The following is an 18,580-nucleotide window of genomic DNA, read 5'->3' on the forward strand; positions in this document are numbered from 1 at the left end:
CAGGGATGATGTGCAGGATACGTTCCCAGTCACTCTCAGGTACTCCCAGTATCAGTCCAGTCACTCCCAATATGATCCAAAGATAAGCCCAGTGTGGTCCCAGTCACTGCCAGTATGAACCAGTTGTGCCCACAAGGTTCCAGTTGCTCCCTTTCACCCTCACTTTTGTTCCAGTCAGTGCCAGTCTCTCCCAGTTCCCTCCAGCATATTCCCAGTCTCTCCCAGTTCCGTCCAGCATGATCCCATTTGCTCACAACCATTTCCAGTCAGCCTCAGTGTAGTCATACTCACTGCCAGTGAAACATGATTTTAAGGAGTTCAGATTTTAACTAAGGGTTAGTGCTGCAGCGCTTTCTCGCCTCAGCCAGCCCTGGCACCACGGCAGGACAGGCACGATTCAGTGTGCTGAGACACCTGCACAACCCTGTGAGTCTTGGCTCGTCAGGAAGCGGAGCGAGACTGCGACAGGAAAGAAAGAGGGGACTCCGGAGAGGGTACAACCAACTGAGTTTATTGGAGCTCCCAGCAACAGAGCAAGTCTCTCACAGTGCCTACCTCTAAAGAGACCACGAACACCCGACTACAGCAACGTTTAAGGGTGCGTGGAACCAGGGGATGGGTTCTGCCATGGACCAATTTGGAATAGCATGGGAGCGGCCTTGGCTATAGTAGACAGACACAACAACCAACCATGGGGAGGTAGGAGGGGGAAACCAGGATCTTGTCCAATCACTCGAGGCTCTCCCTGGAACTTTCCAGACAAAGGGAGAGGCCCCGGAGTGACAGACAGTTAGCTGTCAGTCAGTCACACAAACCACTGGAAGTGGAGAGCGAGGGGTGCATTGAATAAACCATTACAGAGAACAAAGCACTACTGAAAGAAGAACACATTAACAAACCCAAAAACGCACTACCACAGGTTAGAAGCAATTCCTATTGATCAGGATGTAAGTTAGATAAACAAATGTTAGATTAATGATCATCAGATGCTTGAACTACAGCTAATAGAGGTCGTTTGCCATGATGAGCTTGTTTCAGTTTTGTTTATAGAAGGAAATGGAGTAAGCGAACTGATACAAGAACAGATTGAAACCAGTAGAACAATGGCCAACACCTGGAATTTACATCAATCAATCACAAAGCAGGGGACCTTGGATTGTTCCAGAGGGTCAGGGAGACCTACCTGATGATGACATTCCTTACTTCATCCTTCGAGACCACTGACCCAATTCGAGATCACTCACCCAGTTCAAGAGAAGAACTGCACATGCATGAAGGACTAATGGCCTCATTTTAATACGCAGCGGGGATGGGAGCTGCTGGGGTTATACACATGGATTGTATGTAAGACTTTGGGAAATAAGGAAAGGAGCCTTGTATGGGGCTGCCACATCTCTAGGAGACCACTGCCATGCAGCCCGCCGGCATCTTAATAAACATTCTACTATCTAACTTTAATTAGTTAGAGGGTCTTAGCTCAGTTTGCTAGCAGTTTGAGGCTAGCAGTCATAAGGGCAAATCCTTGTCTATGATTGTTGTGCTATTGTGAATATGTCCTGATTGTGAGAGAGGCTGTGAGAGAGATGTTGAGACACGCTATTAGCACAAAGTGATTGAGGAGTTTAGACCCATGGTTCCGTCTTCAGGTGACCAAAACGGCTGGGGAAAACCAAAATATTACAAGTATATGTGTTGCCTAATTATCCAATCCAAAAAAACCCCCCAAACCCCCAAATGAAATTGAATGTAGCAGCAATTTTAATTTTAGCAGCTTAAAATTTACAGTAATTTTGCTAATAATAAATAATACATTGGTTCCAATAATAACAGTAAAACATAAGCAAACATGGACCACGGGATACAGAGCAGGACTTGGAATCCTGCCTCACATACAAAAAAGATGACCCAGATTAACCCTTTTATACTGTGTGTCACCACCCACCTCCTCCTATTTTCGATTTGTAAAATCTACATCACTGCCCTCATCACTGCCTTTACTACGCATGCTCCACCATCACTTTCTAGGGGGTCTCACCACCTTTGAGGGTCAGCAGAGTAAGGCTTCTCATCTTCCTCACGTGTCCTTTTACTAACCTTTCTAATTACACATGCGTATTAAGCTTGTATTTGTTATAAATGATAAGCCGAATCGGTGAATTAAAAATATTAATAACAAATTTATTAATAAAAACAAAATCAAGAATTTGAGAAATAGAAAAACCCCGATAAAACCACAACCAAAGCTCAGTTCCGATTCTGGGAATCGGTGCTGAGTGAACTGAAGATCCTGCCCCTATGGCACAGAATCCCCCTCTGGTTCACAAATTCGGAGTGTGCAGGGCCCCATTTTTTGGGCTTGTGCAACCGATTACTTCATCGGTTCTTTATGCAATATGGTCCTCGATTCATATTCTTATGGTTTCCTATTTGGATGTGAATTCGGTGAATAGTTTTTTCCGGGGAGACAGAAGCTTATGTCCGGGTTTACTGGAACCAGGTATTGAGATGTATGTCCCTGATGAGATTGGGATGATGGATTTGGGGCGCTGAGCGCTTGGCCGGTGGCCGATGATGGCAGCGCTCAACTCCATCACCCATGGGTGGTGCCTTCCTTTCCTTCGGTGATGGGAGATTCTCTGCTATTCGGCCGAGGAATGTCTTCCCGGAACCCTGCATTCCTTAGGCTTAAAACCTGATACAGTAACACACAGACTAACTCTATATAGCTTTATAAAGTATCGTAAAAAGAAAACACGAATTAATCCTACCATATCTATCACATATTGTATAAGCGAATACCATGTTTGAACATTAAGGCAATAAATCTCATGTAATTAACAATTTTTCTGGAGTTCCTCCAAATTCTCCTGTCTCCCATATAAATTTAGCTAGTCTTATCTTAGTTCCTTCCTGTTTTCTACTCTTTATTGAACATCTGCAGGAGAACGGGGCAGAACCACCCCCCCCCCCCCCCCCCCGGCATTGCATTTTTAACTATTTGTTTTCAAAATATTGATTACTGTTTCAATTTTGTCAGCACGAATCATACCTATTTGCTACAGAAGCAAGTGGGGCACATGCTCGAAGCCCTTGATAGCGCAGTATCTTGTGTGAACGGTTTAATTTCCTTTAATCAAAAGGCACCCCTCCCCGCTGCGATGGCGGCGGCATTACTGCGGTGACCGGCGGACGGTATTTACCGTGACACCGGCGCTCACGCGGAAAGCGTCCGGAGCTGGAGAGGCCGTGAGGGCGGCGTTCGCTGTTCGGGCCTCTCTGCTCTGGGATTTGAGATACACAGGTTGAGCGCTTTAGGACAGCGTGTTTGTGAGTGTTTCCCGCGGGAGTAATGACATTGTGATGCTGGTTTGCCTGGAAGGGATGTTTGTTCTGTTGTGTTTTGTGTTTGGGAGTTGTGTTTGGGAGCTGTGGTGCATTTTTGAGGAAAAACTGCCATCTCGTGTCAAAAGTTGTAAGTGCAGCACATGCTGAGTGGAATAGTAAAAGTGGATCGTTGAAAGAGCTGATTAGTTTTGGGAGCTGGGACGTGGATGTTTTGGAAGAGGATTGGGAACAGACAAGGGACAGGACTAATCTGGCAAAGAAGAGTGGAAGTTTTTACTAAGGGCCTTAGTTGTGACTCTAGGCACAGAGGTTGTGTTTATAGATTGCTAGAATTACAGTAAGGGGAGCTTTTGTCTGAGAATCCAACCTGGCCAGACAGACAAAGGGGATTCCTTTGCCTCAGTGGTTTGGGCTCGACTCAAAGTGGGAGTTCGTGAATTCAGTAAACTGGTGGATAGACAGGGGAAATGAGAGAATATATTTAGACTTGCACCAGAAAGTGAGACTTGAGCAATAGCAACCGCTGCTGTCCACTGGTCACTGCTCACCTTGCCCACTTCACCTTGACTGCTGATACCCTGCTTTACTTCCTAAAAATAAAGACAAAGAACAGAGCTGTAACACAGCCACCATTACACTTGTCCTGCAAAGACAAAGGGTGACTGACCTTCTCGGGGGAGCCCCCTCACCCAGGATGGAGCACGCTGCCATGGATTTTATCCCTCTGCATCTGAAACAAAGTTAGGACAAGAGTCAAAGGGTTGCAGGATAACTTGACAGCCCCAGACATCTTGTGGCAATCTAGGAATACCCTCTACAGTCTAACCACACCCCACATCACAAATTTCAAGCCCCCGGCACTATTACCCTCGTACCCCTACACCCAGACTGAGCAGCAAGGCAGAGCAGCTCCCGGCCAAACACACACCAACACCCGTGACACAGCACAGGACAAACGAGGGGACACAACAGGGACAGAAAACTCTGGCAAGAAGAATGACCCTGAGGGTCCAGAGAACTCGGAATGAGATGACCGAGGTGAGACGGAAGGTGAGCTGGCCAGGCTCAGAGAACCCTGCAGGAACAAGATGCCATCGGGATGACTTATCCCAAGAGACGCAGAGATGGATGCCCGAGAATCCTACGGTCAGAATCCTCTGCCTATCTTCACGCTCTCACAAGACCTAACCTGCTGGACTGGACTGTGGCGGTGCACAGCTGTTGATACAGCTCAGAACAAGACCTGAAAAGATATTGGACTGGATGCTTGTGAAGAGAGATGCGATTCTGATGCCCATCTGAGCTCCTGAGTCAAAGGTTCAATGGTCTCAGCGCCAGGCTGAGGAACGTAGAGATCAGAAATGCTAAGACCGATGCCAGGATTTTTGATAGGCCCCTTGAAGGGCTGTGGCAAAAGACATGAAAGATGAGATGCCCAAAAGACAGAGTGCCCAACAGTGACACGACATGCCCTGGGTCTGGTCTGCCCTGCACACCTCAGCATTGTGATCAAAAGTGAGACTTTCCCCTTAAGGGTTCACATCTTGGACATCCCCATCTCCAAACCTGACTCAAAAACTCCTCCTAGCAAGTCCCAATCCAGCAGCCCACTTTCATCCTCTCTCTGTGTCATAGCCCTTGACTTATCTCTCAGATGTCTGGGGATGAGAATCCAGGTTGGGTGTGAAAGAAGGCCACCTCGTCTTCTGGGAAATTCCCGCTGTCGCTGGGCTGCTGTCCCTTAGTCAGCTACCATAAAGATATCCAAACATCAAAGCATGATCTTAGCAGCACATTGGCCAAAACCCAGCAATTCTGCTACTCACTGTCTCCTAAGAATGCCCAGGCTGCTTATAGAATAGGTTGTCCACCTCTTCTTCCTGGTTGGATGGATGATAACAGACTCCCAATAGGATGTCAGCCTTATTGGCCTTCCCTTTAATTCTTACCCATATGCATTCATCTTCATCATCACTAGTTATAATATCTATGGCATCAAAAGCCTTCCTAATATAAAGAGCCACCCCTCCACCCCTCGTCCCTTTCCTGTCTCTTCTGAAGAGCTTGTAGCCATCTGTCCTGGTTTAGGGCAAATCTGGGAGGAAACCTCCAAATGGGGTTCCTCTGTGGAGCAAACAGAGCTCCCCCCAGCCTGTCTGGGAAAAGATCTTCCTCGGGGAAAAGTGGAGAAAACTATTTATTTGACAAACAAAATGCCCACAAGCATAAAGAATGAATAGTATGAAACAATGAAACCTCTCGCTGCTCCAAAGAGAGATGGCAAAACTGAGGAAGTCCTTGCCGTGGGTGTAGCTCAGCTCTGAGTCTCTCACCAGTCCCAGGCCCTCCAGAGGTCCAGGCCCCGGTGGGCCGCAGGTGCCAGCTCTTGGTCCTCCTCTGGGTTTTTCAGTCCAGAGCAGATTCAAACAGTCCAAAGGAAAAGGAAAACAAAAAAAAAAAAGCCGTTCAGGAAGCTTCTTTGCCTCAGCTAGCTAAATAAACTAAAAGCAAAAAAAAGTTCTCTCTCTGGCCACTGTCTGTGCCAAAAAAAAAAAAAAAAAAAAAAAAAAAAAGCAGAGGAGTGAAGGCTGTTTACTCAAAACAAACTGCGGGCTTCTTCTTTCCCTGCTTGGCCCCCAGAACCAGTCTGAAAGGCAGAGAACTCAATATACAGCACAAACAGAACAGATTGGTGATACAAGCATCATCAGGACACTGAGGCACAGCCCCTCCCGTCATCCTGCGATCCCCCAAATTCCCACTCCTGCCTGGAGCTGCAGCATTTCGTGGGGGAAACTAAAGCACAACCACCCCAGCTCCTCCATCCTGGGATCCCCCAAATTCTCACCCCAAATTCCCACTTCTTTCTGGAGCTGCAGCATTCCAAGGGAAACTGAGGCACAACTTCCCTCATCCTGGGATTCCCCGCAAATCCCCGCCCCAAATTCACGTGTCAAATTCCCGCTCCTTCCTGAAATTGCCACATTCCTGGGGAAATTGAGGCACAGCCCATCCCCCTCATCCTGGAACCGTCCCCCCCCCCAAATTCCCGCTCCTTCCTGGAGCTGCCACATCACAGGGGAAACTGAGGCACAGCCCACCATCCCTATCCCGGGACCCCCCCAAATTCCTGCCCCAAATTTCAACTTCTGCCTGGAGCTGCAGAATTCCTGGGGAAACTGAGGCACAACTCCCCCTCTCACCCTGGGATCTCCCAAATTCCCGCTCCTGCCCGGAGCTTTCCTGGGGAAACTGAGGCACAGAGCCCTGCTCATCCTGGGATTCCCCCCCCAAATTCCCACCCTAAATTCCCACTGCCGCCTGGAGCTGCGGCATTCCAGGGGAAACTGAGGCGCAACTCCCCTCCCCCCAATCCTGGGACACCCCCAAATTTCTTCTTCTTTCTGAAGCTGCCCCATTCCAGGAGGGAAACTGAGGCACAAACCCCCCGCCTTGGGGCCCGCCCCCCCTCCCCTCCAAATTCCCGCTGCTTCCTGGAGCTGTCCCATTCCTGGGGAAACTGAGGCACAGCCCGTCCCTATCCCGGGACCTCCCCAAATTACCACCCCGAATTCCCGCTCCTTCATGGACCTGTGGCATTCCAAGGGAAATTGAGGCACAGCCCCCCTCTCCCATCCTGGGATCCCCCACCAAAATTTACGCCTCGAATTCCCGCTCCTGCCTGGAGCGGCAGCATTCCAGGGGAAACTGAGGCACAACTCTCCCCCCTCATCCTGGGACCCCCCAATTCCCGCTCCTTCCTGGAGCTTTCCTGGGGAAACCGAGGCACAGCCCCACGCTCATCCTGGGATTCCCCCCCCCGCAAAATTCCCGCTGCTTCCTGGAGCTGCCCCATTCCTGCGGAAACTGAGGCACAGCCCCCCATCCCTATCCCCGGACCTCGCTAAATTCTCACTCCTTCATGGACGTAGTAGATGTTTAGGAATTAATTCGTGTTTATAATAATACACTGTATAAAGTCATATTCTTAGGCCTAAGGAATGTGGGATTCCTGGGAAACATTCCTCTGCCAGGAAACCGAGAATCACCCACTCCCGAGAGAAAGGAGGGTGTGACCCCTGGCTGATGGAGCTGAGCACCGCCATCAGCCACCGTCAGCCGAGTGCTCAGCGCCCCACAGCCATCATCCCGACTCTCGTCAAGGACATACATCTCAATACCCGGTTCCAGCAAACCCGGACAAAAGCTTCTGTCTCCCCGGAAAAAACTATTCACCTGACTTGCAACCGTAAAAGACCCTAGATGATTATGAATCAAGAATCATACACACAAAGAACCCATGACGTAATCGGTTGCCCAAGCCCAAAAACTGTATAAAAACAGGCTTTGCACACTCTGAGTTTGTGAACCAGAGGGGGATTCTGTGCCGTTCCATGATAACTATTTTTAGCTCTTTTTGCTCACCTGAGCACTGGTCTCTGGGCAAGCCCACCTAGGCCGGGGCGGGATCGTAGGAGCACCACCCTGCCCAGGACGTGATGTCCCCGGACCGCTGCCGCTCCCACTCCGCCCGCCCCTTCCTGCGGGAGCAGCGGCGATTCCGGGGTGGAGCCGAGCCGGGTCCGAATCGGGCATGGCCGGGAAGCGGAGCGGGGAGCGCGGCGAACGGAGCGGGGAGCCTGCGGCCAAGCGCGCCTGCGGCCCGCGGGACGAGGAGTTCAATGGCGCCCGCTTCAAGGCGCTGCTGCGGGACCCCGCGGCCGCCGCCAAAGGTGAGGGGCTCTGCGTGGCGGGAAAGGCGCGCCCTGAGGCGGCTGCCGCGGGCTGAGGCGGCCGCGCCGCGCCGGGCTGAGGCGGCCGTCCCGGGCTGAGGCGGCCGCGCCGTCCCGGGCTGAGGCGGCCGCGCCGCGCCGGGCTGAGGCGGCCGCGCCGTCCCGGGCGGAGGCGGCTGTCCCGGGGCACGTCGCAGGGGGTGGGTGGCACCGGCGCTGCTGCTGGCGGGGCTGGCGCACATGGCACCGCTCGGCCCCTCAGGGTCGCGGCCGGGCCGCAGCGGGCCCTGCACGGGGCGCCGGTGCCCCGGGTTGACGCTGCGCCTTTGCAGGGCTGGAGACGTTCGTGTCCGTCGCCAGGACGCTGCCATCGGCCCAAGTGTACGATGTCGTGGAGGGATACGTGAAAATTTCCATGGAGTGTGCTGAGATATTCAAGCTTCTCGATGGAGAAAGGAAGCCTGAAAGTGAAGTAAGTTGGACAGGGGGTTGTAATTCAGGGACTGGCGGCTGCAGTCCCAACAATCCCACCCTGGAGAAGAAGCGACAAAAGGTTGCCAGAAAATGGTCACAGTGGCCAAGGCTGCCAGAGCTTCAGGAAGGTTTGGGCAGCGCTGTCAGGCGTGGGACTGTTGGGGTGGCTGTGCAGGACCAGGAGTTGGACTGGATGATCCTTGTGGGTCCAGCTCAAGATACTCTGTGGTTCTGTGAATAAATGCTTTGTGGTGTAGATAACTCTGATAATTGAATATGGCTTTGGTTTGGTTTTTTTCTTTTTTTCTGGAAGTAGCAGTGGCAGAAGCACCTACCGAGTGGGAGATGCTCTTTTCAGTTCATAGATGTTCCTGGATTTAATGACACACACAGCCAATCGTCCCGTCCAAATCAAGCTGTTGAGGTTCTTTAAATGTTATCAAAAGATCTTTTAGGAAATAAGGGGATCAATAAAAGCAGTTAAGAAAGCAAAACAAAAGTAGTCTAGTGAAAGAAAATGTTTTTAGGTATCTCCCTGATATATCAGTATTTTTAGGAAGCTGCTGGTAAAGTTGACCTCATTTTTCTTATTTTAGCTGGACACAATTTATCCTCATCAGAATATGAGGAATGAACAAAGAGTTCAGTAATTTTTCACTCTGAATGCTGGTGCAGCATTGCTGACTGCTTACAACATAGTACTGTATTGTGTGGCTTTTTAACCATTGCTTGCTATTCTTTGTCTTCCAGTATCATTTTTATCTGTGTCGTGTTCAGTGTCAGCCTTCTCTCAATATCCTATTGCTCACAGGGGCTGGTGTTTGTAGTGGGCGCAGCCCAGTGCTGTGTGGTTTCTGGATTCCTCTGCAGGGAAATAATTGCAAGACCGGAACAGCCCCAGTGTTTTTCTCCAGCGCATTTTGTTTTTTGTTGTCCACTTAGGAGTAGGCATCTCTTGAAGCGCTGATTCCTTGAAACTACATGCTCTCCAAAGTGATCTTTTCAGAGAGGAAGCATTAATTTGGGAGAGAATCTAGAAGTTAATGTCACTTTCGTGTGTGGAAGCTTTCCTCTTGGGGTGGGGTTACTCTTTATTGATGGTGGTTATTACTATTTGCTCAGCTAATAATTTCAAGTCTTACCTGATATTGTCAGATACTAACATACTTTTTTATCCGGCAGATGCTGTTAGTCTTTCAAGCTCTAGAAGCCATTTTACTGAGGACAGCCAGCGACCTCTCACATTTTTCTGTTGTGGGAATGAACATTGTCAAAAAGTTGATTCATTCCTATATGAGACTGGTCTATGCTGCTTTGTATTCTGAAAATCACAAGTAAGTCTTCTTGGTGCTCTGCTGGAGAATCTTTGTCAGTTGATCTGGAGGGACTGTACTGGACATTGCAAAATTTGTCTTGAGTTATTGCTAATAATCCACCTTTATTTAATAATCCTTTTCCACTTGTCATAAAATAATTGCCTGTGGAAGTCTTTGCAAAGTGAAAGCTCTGATGCATCATACAATCCAGTGCTATAGAATAATTTCCTGAAGGTGTAGTTTTCATCGGTTGGGCCTGCCCTGGTGAGAGCTAACACTGGTGGTACCTTGAGTCCTCTTACTTTATTGCTGCTTGATTTGTGGGGTGGAATGTACTGCGTGGAACAGGGCTGGGCAGTCTTCCTGTGACAGCAAAAAGAGCTGCTCTTGAGTTCTTTGTTTCCCTGTATTTTTTGGAGTCAGGTTGCCTGGTTTATAATGGATTTTTCTCTTTAAGACTGGCTTTTCTGTAATTTTTTCAGTCTCTTAAATCTGAGGTCGTTTTAGGTTGTTCAATAACTGTTGTTATTTAGTCCAGACCAAACAATTTCTCATGCTCCTGTGGATGGGGAAAGAAGTTGCAAATACCAGACACATTTCAGTTCAAACCTGGGAGGAGGAGGAGGAAAGCAGAAAAAAAAAAATACTGAAATGGACTTGTCCGATGCAAATGACTCATCTTTCAGTCTTTGAGCAGAACTGGAAAATCTTTTCTCTGCTTGCCTAGTTCATAGACACAGTTGTGCTTCCTGAGCTGTGCAGTTGATCTTATTGCAGCAGGCATTTTAACCTGACAAAGAATCTTAAATATGTAATCTGGAAACAAATTTTTAGGCCGTGCAAGATGTGCACTTCTGATGAAATGTTTAAAGATTGCAGGTTCTGGAGGAATCCTTCTAGAACCTGCACAGAGGGGGCTGCAGATTTCTGATGGGAGAGGCTCTGCATTTTCTGTGCAACTTCTTTGATGTGCAGAGGGATTTTCTTTATTGGATGTCTAGATGGGATCTCTGCTTGAACCACACGGCTTTTTACAGATTGTCCATGACAGATGCACGATGGACAGGTTACAAATCTGTTCATGGTAGTGGCTGTTCAGATAATGGAGGTCTGCTGTCCTCTTGTGTATTCCTCTTGAAATAAATGGCAGACCTCTATGAATTTAGGAGTTCATAGAATCATAATTAAGGCTTGCGTAGTCCAGCCCCACTGCCATGAACAGGTCATCTTAAAGTTGTTCGTTTTGGCACTTTCACCCTTTTAAACTACTTGATAAAGGGAATATCCAGCCTCACCTTATGGCTTAATTTTGGGGAAGAATATAAAAAGGCATTTCCTTCTCCCTTCTTCCCTCACCCCTCTTTCCCAGCTGCTGTTATTAGTGCCTAAAATAATTACTTTGATTATTTAACTTCCCTTCTATTTTCTCTTGAAGTTTTAATCTGTTGGTTTGGTGATTAGTATAACCATGATCCTGGAAATAACCTGCAGGTTTTCCCTCTGCTTTGTCTTTTTAGGGTGAGCCAGGGGTGCCTTACACTGCTGTCAGCAATGGTGGCTCAGGGCCCGGATTCAGCAAGGGATGTATATAGTCATTTCGATTTCAATAACAAATACCTGCCTGGATTGTTGAAAAAAAGATCCAAGAAGGTAAATTAAAGTGCTGCATGCAATGAAATGCTATGCCATGGCTCCACCAGCATTTTTAGCTAACTATTTGGAACAAAGCTGTTGCCAATGTTTGTTGTATTTTCATCTGCAAGAACTTAACTCTCCCTTCCTGTCCTGTGTCAGGCTGAAGTCCTTGACTGTGCCTAACTGGACACATGAAAATGCCTTACGTGTTGCCAACGAGCTGTGGAGAAACATAAATGTACAGTTTCTGTGAACTGTCCTTCTGGTGTCTAAAACAGAGTGAAAGTGATAGTACAGTCCTGGAAACTAGTCAGTCATTTTGTGGTTTGGTCCCACTGCAATAAATGGAAGTTAAAAGGGGTTATTGCTCAGTACTAATGCAGGGTAATTGTGTTTAAAGGAAAAACAAAATAATCCAAATAATCTCTAAGTGGAAATCCTTAAGAGGAATATGTGAGTGAGGGGAAGAAGTCACTCCTCTTTTTCCTGAAAAAACTACCTCTTGTTCCCTCCCTGTTTGCTAAAAATAGTCAGGATTGACCCAAACCAGAACAAGAATATCTAAGTGTCATTCCAAATGCAAGTATAAAATTAATCCAGTATTGTTTGCAATGTTGACATATTGTTTCTAGATTTTAAAGATTACTTGCAGAGTGAATGTGTAAGTTTGTGTTAGGTTTGTGCCATCTGAGGTGAAAATCCAGATGTTTTCTTTATTAAGCAATCAAATGGAAGGCAAAACCCCAAACACATCCCTTTTTCCCTGGAACCACCTTTTATAGTTCCAGAACTGTCAGATTCCTCGAGTTTTGACCTCACTGCAGGAGTTGTCTGCAGGAGTACCTCCACCCTTAATTTTGAATGCTTGGGTGTAGTCTTTTGACCACAAGCTGCTTAAGTACTCGAGGAAGGTACAAGGAAACAAGCATCCAAAAGGTCTTACTCTTGTACAGCTTTCCATGAAATTGTGTCACAGCTGGTTATCAGAGGTGAGTTTTTACCACAAAAATACCAGGCCCAAAGCTTCCAGCAAAATCTTTTGTTTGTTTTTTGTTTGTTTCTCTTTATTTCTTCTTTCAGCCTTTTCATGAGTCCCTGCTGCCTTATCTTTTGCCTACTCAGAATCATCTTTACATGCAGATTATTTTGCACAGCAGGTTTATAAAAAATTGTAAACCATGGGGGGACTCTGTCAGGGAGTGTAGTGATAGGATGAGGGATGAGGTTTTTTTTAAAAGAGGGTGTATTTACATAGGATATTGGGGGGAGATTCTTGGCCATGAGGGTGGTGAGACGCTGTCCAGCACAGGTTGCCCAGAGAAGCTGTCACTGCCCTGTCCCTGGAAGTGTCCAAGGTCAGGTTGGACAGGGCTTGGAGCACCCTGGGATAGTGGAAGCCATCTCTGCCCATGGCAGGAGGTGAATGAGGTGATCCTTAGGATCCTTTCCAACTCGAACCATTCCGTGATCCGTTGTTCATATCCTGTGGTGCTGTTACAGGTCAGGGTGTCGCTGCTTCCACTGTGCCTGAGTTGGTAGTTTTATACTTGCCCCTTTTAATGGGCATTTTTGTGATCTGACCAAGCAGGGCACAAGTGAGGAGGTTCAGTGATGCAGGGTTTGGCATGAAACTGCTGTTCATGTTTCCTTTTTCTTTAAATCTGTGGCCTGGTCTCATATCTCCAGTATTGAAGAGCACGTGAACTAGCACATTTTCCTTTTTAGGTAAAAGTGATCTGCTTCATGCCAGAAGTGTTTTAGCTGAATACACTGTGGATGTATTGCATGTAAATGTGGCTCTGTGGCTGCATGCAGCATGTTTACAGAAGTTGTTTCTTTTACCCATTTGTGGCACTGGTACAGGTAATCAGCAGTTGCAGTATTGATTCTGCAGTTGGGTACAGCCTGTGTGCTGACAACTTTTTTTTTTTTTTTTTTTTAATTTTATATTTACATTTTTATGTTTCCAGGGGAGAACAGATGTCCGCATGGCCTATATTCAGTTTGCTCTCTCCTTTCTCATTGCTGGTGACAATGCAGTCTTGGCACAGGTGCTGGAATTAAAAGGTACTTCATAATTGTATTTGGGTTTTTGTTTTTTAAGGCACGGTCATTTACATGACCTAATTAAAATGCAAACCAGGTAGAGAGCACTAATGAGAAGCAAAATATATATATTTTCATCCTATTACCTGAAAAGCTTTAAACTTCTTTGGTAGTGTAGTAAATAAGCCTCTTCTGCTTGAGAGCAATACGCTAACTGCTAAAACTTTGTGAAAATAGAAAGTCTTTGGTGACACAGATTAAAAAAAAAATTAAATATAAATAAATATAAAACATTGAGGTCATAGAGTCAATAAACATAAAAAAATTCAGTCTTGGCCTCCAGTCTTGCTCATAAGACAGTAACAGTGGATATATTGCATTGATTTTCTTTTGAAAAGTGTGTGCTTGAGTTGCCTTTCTGCCCTGTGAATTGTGACCCTTGGTAAAGTTACGAGAGAATTCAGGAGGGATGTAGAAATATTGCTTAAAAAAAGGTCCTTAAGCCATTAGCTGGCAGCAGGTTATTTCTCCAGTGACAGGGGACTGAGAACTGGCTGCAGTTGTCCAGTGCTGCTGATTTTCTTCAGGTGCTGGCAATTGTTCCGTTCTTTCAGGCTGGGGATTGCACACCCTGGCCCAGTCAGTACAGCTGGCTTTCATTCCCCTGTGAGAGCCCTGAGTTCTCTCTAAACTGAAGTTGTCTAACTTTGGGGTGCACAGGTGAGCCAAAGGATGATACATGTGGTTGGAGATGGGATCTCCAAACATTTGAGAATCACTCAGTGAAACAGTTACAAGTGCTTTAGTGGGAAGAATATGAATATTTCAGGGCCCAAAATGTGTTTAAAGTTGACAGATGCTGTAGCAGTGTTAATCAGCAAGTGGGCAAATTAGCCAGTCAGGATGAGACTAGGTTTGGCAGCCTCAGTTGCTCATCACCGTAGTCAGACACATCATCCTTCTGAGCTCTGCTTGCTGCCTTTTGGTTCATCCTGGAATGTAACAGCAGGATAAATAATGTGAGAAGGAAGAGGAGTGGGTGTGAATTCCCTGAAGCATTTTAGTATGAAAAGAGCTTTCACATTTTGACTTAACATTTGAAATGTCCTCTTAGATTTCATTCCAGATATTCTTCGCTCTGAAATAAAGGAAGACAGAGTTTCTACTGTCAATTTGTTACTCTCCACACTGAGAACTAAGGTATGATACACCCTTGAAACTGTGTTGCCTCATGTTTTCTATTTTCCTCACAACTGGAAACGGTTTTGCAGTGATTTCTCGCAGTGTTCAGTTCTTAGGGCCGCTGGCAGTGTGCTGCTGCAGTGTCTGTGACTGATAATATGTGTTGGGGGTTGGTAGCTTGGCTATATTACTGTCTCAGGGTTGAAAAAAGGGAAGCAGGAATTGCTGAAGGGTGTGAGAGTTGGTTTAGTGGTGGCTGCCTTTCCTGTGCTCTGTCACCTTCTGAGCATGGCCCTGCCTATTCCCTGAGATGCACTTGTTGCTTGTAGAGCAGCTGCACCTGAGATGTATTTTATTTCTTTAAAAATGTTTTTAGCTCCGGTATCTGTTTTTTTAAAATATCTGTTCTGAACTACTGTAGCAATGTTGCAGAAGCTGTTGGATGAGCAGTTGAGGGAGTGAAGAAGAAATAGTTTCAAATTTAGAGTGTAGCCATAAGAGCCTGCCTCAGACTTGGGCTTTTCACAACTGACCAGTTAAAAACAAAAATGTTCTTTCATTTTGCTGTTGCAATAACATGAAAAAGAAGGAGAATAAAAAAAGCTACCATTTAAATGTAAAATAAACCTCCTCGAAAACTTTGTTTTTCAAATGAAGCTTTTCCGGTATGGGAATCATTTATCATGGGCCGTTAGGTTATTGGTGGACCCCAGCACACTGTATGACTCTTTCAGCCTAGCAAGAAAAATAAGAATTAAAGCAATGCCAGCAGTAAAACACAGTAGAAGAACTTTTGAGGAACTTCTTTGGCTGTGTATTCCCTTTCATTCAAACTTTCTTTGTAGTAGCCTTTACCACGTCTGCTCCCAGGTTCCCGTGGTTGTAGTCTGTGGCTGTGATGCTCTAAACATGATCTGTGCTCCTCAGCCGAACGTGGACATCTGTCCTGTCCAGCGTGTGCAGGGCTTGCCGAGGTTGGTGTAGGGTCCAAGTGGAGCAGGAGCATGTGAGAGAAGTGTTGACAGGACAGGCAGACCCTTTCTTCTGCCCTGGTGAGGAAAGCCAGCTCTGTGTGTGCTAGAAGAATGAAGTGTGTTGCTATTTTGCCATGATTTTGTCATAACTTGCAATAACTAGAAGAGTTTGCTTTTTTCTCATTTCTAGGTGGTTCATAATAAAAGTATCAGTAAAACGCAGAAGGTGCGTTTTTTCACTGCAGAGGTGTTGCTTCACATCGCTTCACTGTACTGTTGGAATGGGATTACTGATGTCAGTCCTGAGGATTTAAAGGTCTGGTCATTATTTCTTTGTTACTCTTAGTCCTTCTGCTGCCTGTTTTTTACCCCTCCTCTTGCAGCCCACAGCTTTTGGAACAGCTCCTAATGGCTCTGAGCTTGACGAGTTCAAAAAGAGGAACCTACTGAGCCTATTTAAAAAGAGCTCCCAAATTTCTGCTGCTTCTCACTGGGTGTTGGCTACAGATTTTTTTACTCTTGTGTCTGCCCTCGTGTGTTCCTCTACTAGATGCTTATGACCCCGCCACTCCCATCCTGATACACTGTAAACACCCTTTGGAGGAGATCTGTTTCTAGTAGGGGTCTGCTTGGAGCTATGCAAATCTCTGACCCCATTCATAAGCATACATTTCAGTTCTGAATAAGATTAAGTTGTTACAGTTCCTGGCAGTCCCTGTGAGTCATATGACTCATGATTTCCCAGCTACATTTGTCAAGAGTCTCCTCATCCATAGGCATCTTGAGTTGTTCCAGATTTAGAAGGTTAATGGAATTTAGAATCACAGAATGGTTTGGGTTGGAAGGGACCTTCAGGTCCTGAAGCTTCTCTTCTTAATCTGAACAGAAGCCAAACTTTCTTTTAGTATTTCCCTAAGAGGAGCCATATGAAATGTAGAGTGCAGTTGATACCTGTGATGTCAAATCTCATATGCCTTTTTTACTCCTTTTTGGTTTCTAAAGGTGGCTCAACGTTCTGAGGAAGTGGGAAAGGCAATGGTACGAGAGCTCGTGCATAGTTTCCTAATGGACCTCTGCTGCTCTCTGAAACATGGCATAACCTTCTATGATCCGAGTCTTGGAACTTCTGGCAAGTAAGTCACTGTGCGGCTGGGAGTGGGCATGGAATTTTTGCTAGAAGCAAAAGAGACCTCACTGGTTATTGTGTTTGCCCTAAAATGTGTGGTGTTAATTCACTGTTTGTCATGCAGAAAACGTGGAGGTAAATTAATTTCTTACTTCTCTGAGTGCAAACTCAGAAATTATGCCAGGAGGGTGAGAGATCTTGCCTTCAATTAACAGTTAGAGAAGCTGCAGAGTTCACATCCCATATAAAGTATCAAAATAAGGATTTCTTATTCAAAATATTTTTTTTGTCTTCAACAGGGGAGGAAATCTGGTACTTCTGCACTTCCTGCTTGGTTTAAAAACTGCTACAGAAGATGAAATGGTTGCTGACCTCATGGTGAATATTTTCAAAGTATGCCCAGATTTATTGAATAGATACTTCAAGGAGACCCACTATTCCTTCGTTCCTAGAGCGATGTCTGCTTGGATGGACAACATGAAGTTACTCAAGAAGGTAAGAGTATGGATGATGGTAAAAAACCATGCTCAGAGCAGGAGGCTCTATAAACACTTTAACTAAACTGAGAAAGAAGGAATTTTGGTGTAAGAAACAGTGGAAGACATCACATCAGTGATGTATTTTTTGAGGCAGCAGCATCAAAGCTCAGCTAGAAGAGCGTTCTGTCCTTTCCGAGTGTTCCACTGCCTATTTGTTAAGCTTAAAATGATCAAGTAGGATCTGGAATCTCTTGAAAAGGGTTGGCCTTTAGCAGGAATGCTGGTTGCATACAGAGAGTGCATTTAGTTGAGTAGGACTCTAGAGGATGCTCTAGCATTTTTGCCTAAAAACTGATATTTAATGATGCTGTTACTTCAGACAAGTCAAAATCCTTCTGTATAATGCTCCCCAGAAGAAGGAAGCTGTCGTCTCTGGGAATGTATCAATGGGGCATAAATTTTCTTTCTTTTCTTTCTTTTCTTTCAGATCTATGAGGCTCAACCAGAGATCTCCAAGTCTTTTAAGACTTCAGAATTTATTCCTCTCCCCAGATTGCTTTCCATGGTGATGGTAACAACAGTCCCTGCAGTGTGCAATAAAATAATGTTCACCCAGGGGTTAAATGTAAGAGCAGTCTGTGGTATTTCAGTGACTTTTCTCTCCAGTTAGTACTGTTTGATTTTGCTGTTTGATCATTTAAGAAATTTCTTTAGTTGGTTAATTACCTGTGTTTTGTATTGTCTGCCCCAGCAGAAATCTGGCTTGGGAAAGCACTGGAAAATGAATGAAAACCGCTGATATTGATTCCAGGTGCCTTTCACAAGCACCAGTTCTTCCGCTGTCCGGTGGTAGTTTAGGCTGGGAATCTGAAAACCTATGGATTCTTTACTGCTAACCAAGACCTAGAAAATAATTAATTCATTGTCCAGTTTTAACGTATTCAAAGTGCAGGTTCTGTGCAAAGCATAACAGGATTCACTGAAATGTCTCTAACTGACTTCCTTCTTTTAGTTGCCCAGCGCAGTGGTGAAGCACAGCATCCTGTCACAGGTATCCATGGTGCTGAGAAGAGCCCTGAGGAACATTGAGCACTGTTTGTCTGAAGAAACCTGGCAAAGGTCACAAATCTACACGCTGCCAACAATGCAGGAGTTTGTGCAGCTCTACAGAGAAGCTGTCAGCAAGGTAGAAAAAAAGAGACAACTGGGGGCTGACAGGAGGCATTTTGCAGGCAGCAGACAACTGCTTTCCTCTGTACTTTCTCCTCAA

The 18,580-nt window shown here is 46.0% G+C and overlaps 1 protein-coding gene and 1 long non-coding RNA gene across 6 annotated transcripts in view; one reads left to right on the forward strand and one right to left on the reverse strand.

Annotated features, from left to right (window-relative positions):
• Positions 1-2,157: 2,157 nt before the first annotated feature.
• Positions 2,158-7,856, reverse strand: LOC136287480 (uncharacterized). Of its 5 annotated transcripts, none has more exons than XR_010720158.1 (7): positions 7,771-7,856; positions 5,602-5,742; positions 5,172-5,225; positions 4,013-5,094; positions 3,894-3,935; positions 3,050-3,281; positions 2,158-2,692 (listed from the first exon to the last, which is right to left on the reverse strand). It is a non-coding gene; the product is annotated as an uncharacterized lncRNA (long non-coding RNA). The 5 variants fall into 5 exon arrangements; XR_010720161.1 differs by having other exon boundaries at positions 4,013-4,075; positions 4,912-5,225; XR_010720160.1 differs by lacking the exon at positions 5,172-5,225 and having other exon boundaries at positions 4,013-4,075.
• Positions 7,857-7,902: 46 nt separating this feature from the next.
• The window catches only part of URB1 (URB1 ribosome biogenesis homolog), a 39,350-nt gene continuing 28,672 nt past the window's right edge, over positions 7,903-18,580 (forward strand). Inside the window, exons 1-11 of the mRNA XM_066180274.1 lie at positions 7,903-8,078; positions 8,411-8,550; positions 9,735-9,886; positions 11,386-11,518; positions 13,474-13,570; positions 14,664-14,749; positions 15,896-16,021; positions 16,708-16,838; positions 17,131-17,326; positions 17,798-17,935; positions 18,323-18,496. Coding sequence (XP_066036371.1) covers positions 7,940-8,078; positions 8,411-8,550; positions 9,735-9,886; positions 11,386-11,518; positions 13,474-13,570; positions 14,664-14,749; positions 15,896-16,021; positions 16,708-16,838; positions 17,131-17,326; positions 17,798-17,935; positions 18,323-18,496 — 1,512 coding nt within the window. The 5' untranslated portion in view covers positions 7,903-7,939. The remainder of the gene's footprint in view (positions 8,079-8,410; positions 8,551-9,734; positions 9,887-11,385; positions 11,519-13,473; positions 13,571-14,663; positions 14,750-15,895; positions 16,022-16,707; positions 16,839-17,130; positions 17,327-17,797; positions 17,936-18,322; positions 18,497-18,580) is intronic.

Source organism: Chamaea fasciata, unplaced genomic scaffold (assembly GCF_029207755.1).
Source record: "Chamaea fasciata isolate MVZ Bird 193981 ecotype frontalis unplaced genomic scaffold, bChaFas1.0.hap1 SCAF_3, whole genome shotgun sequence".
Classification (NCBI taxonomy): Eukaryota; Metazoa; Chordata; class Aves; order Passeriformes; family Sylviidae; genus Chamaea; species Chamaea fasciata.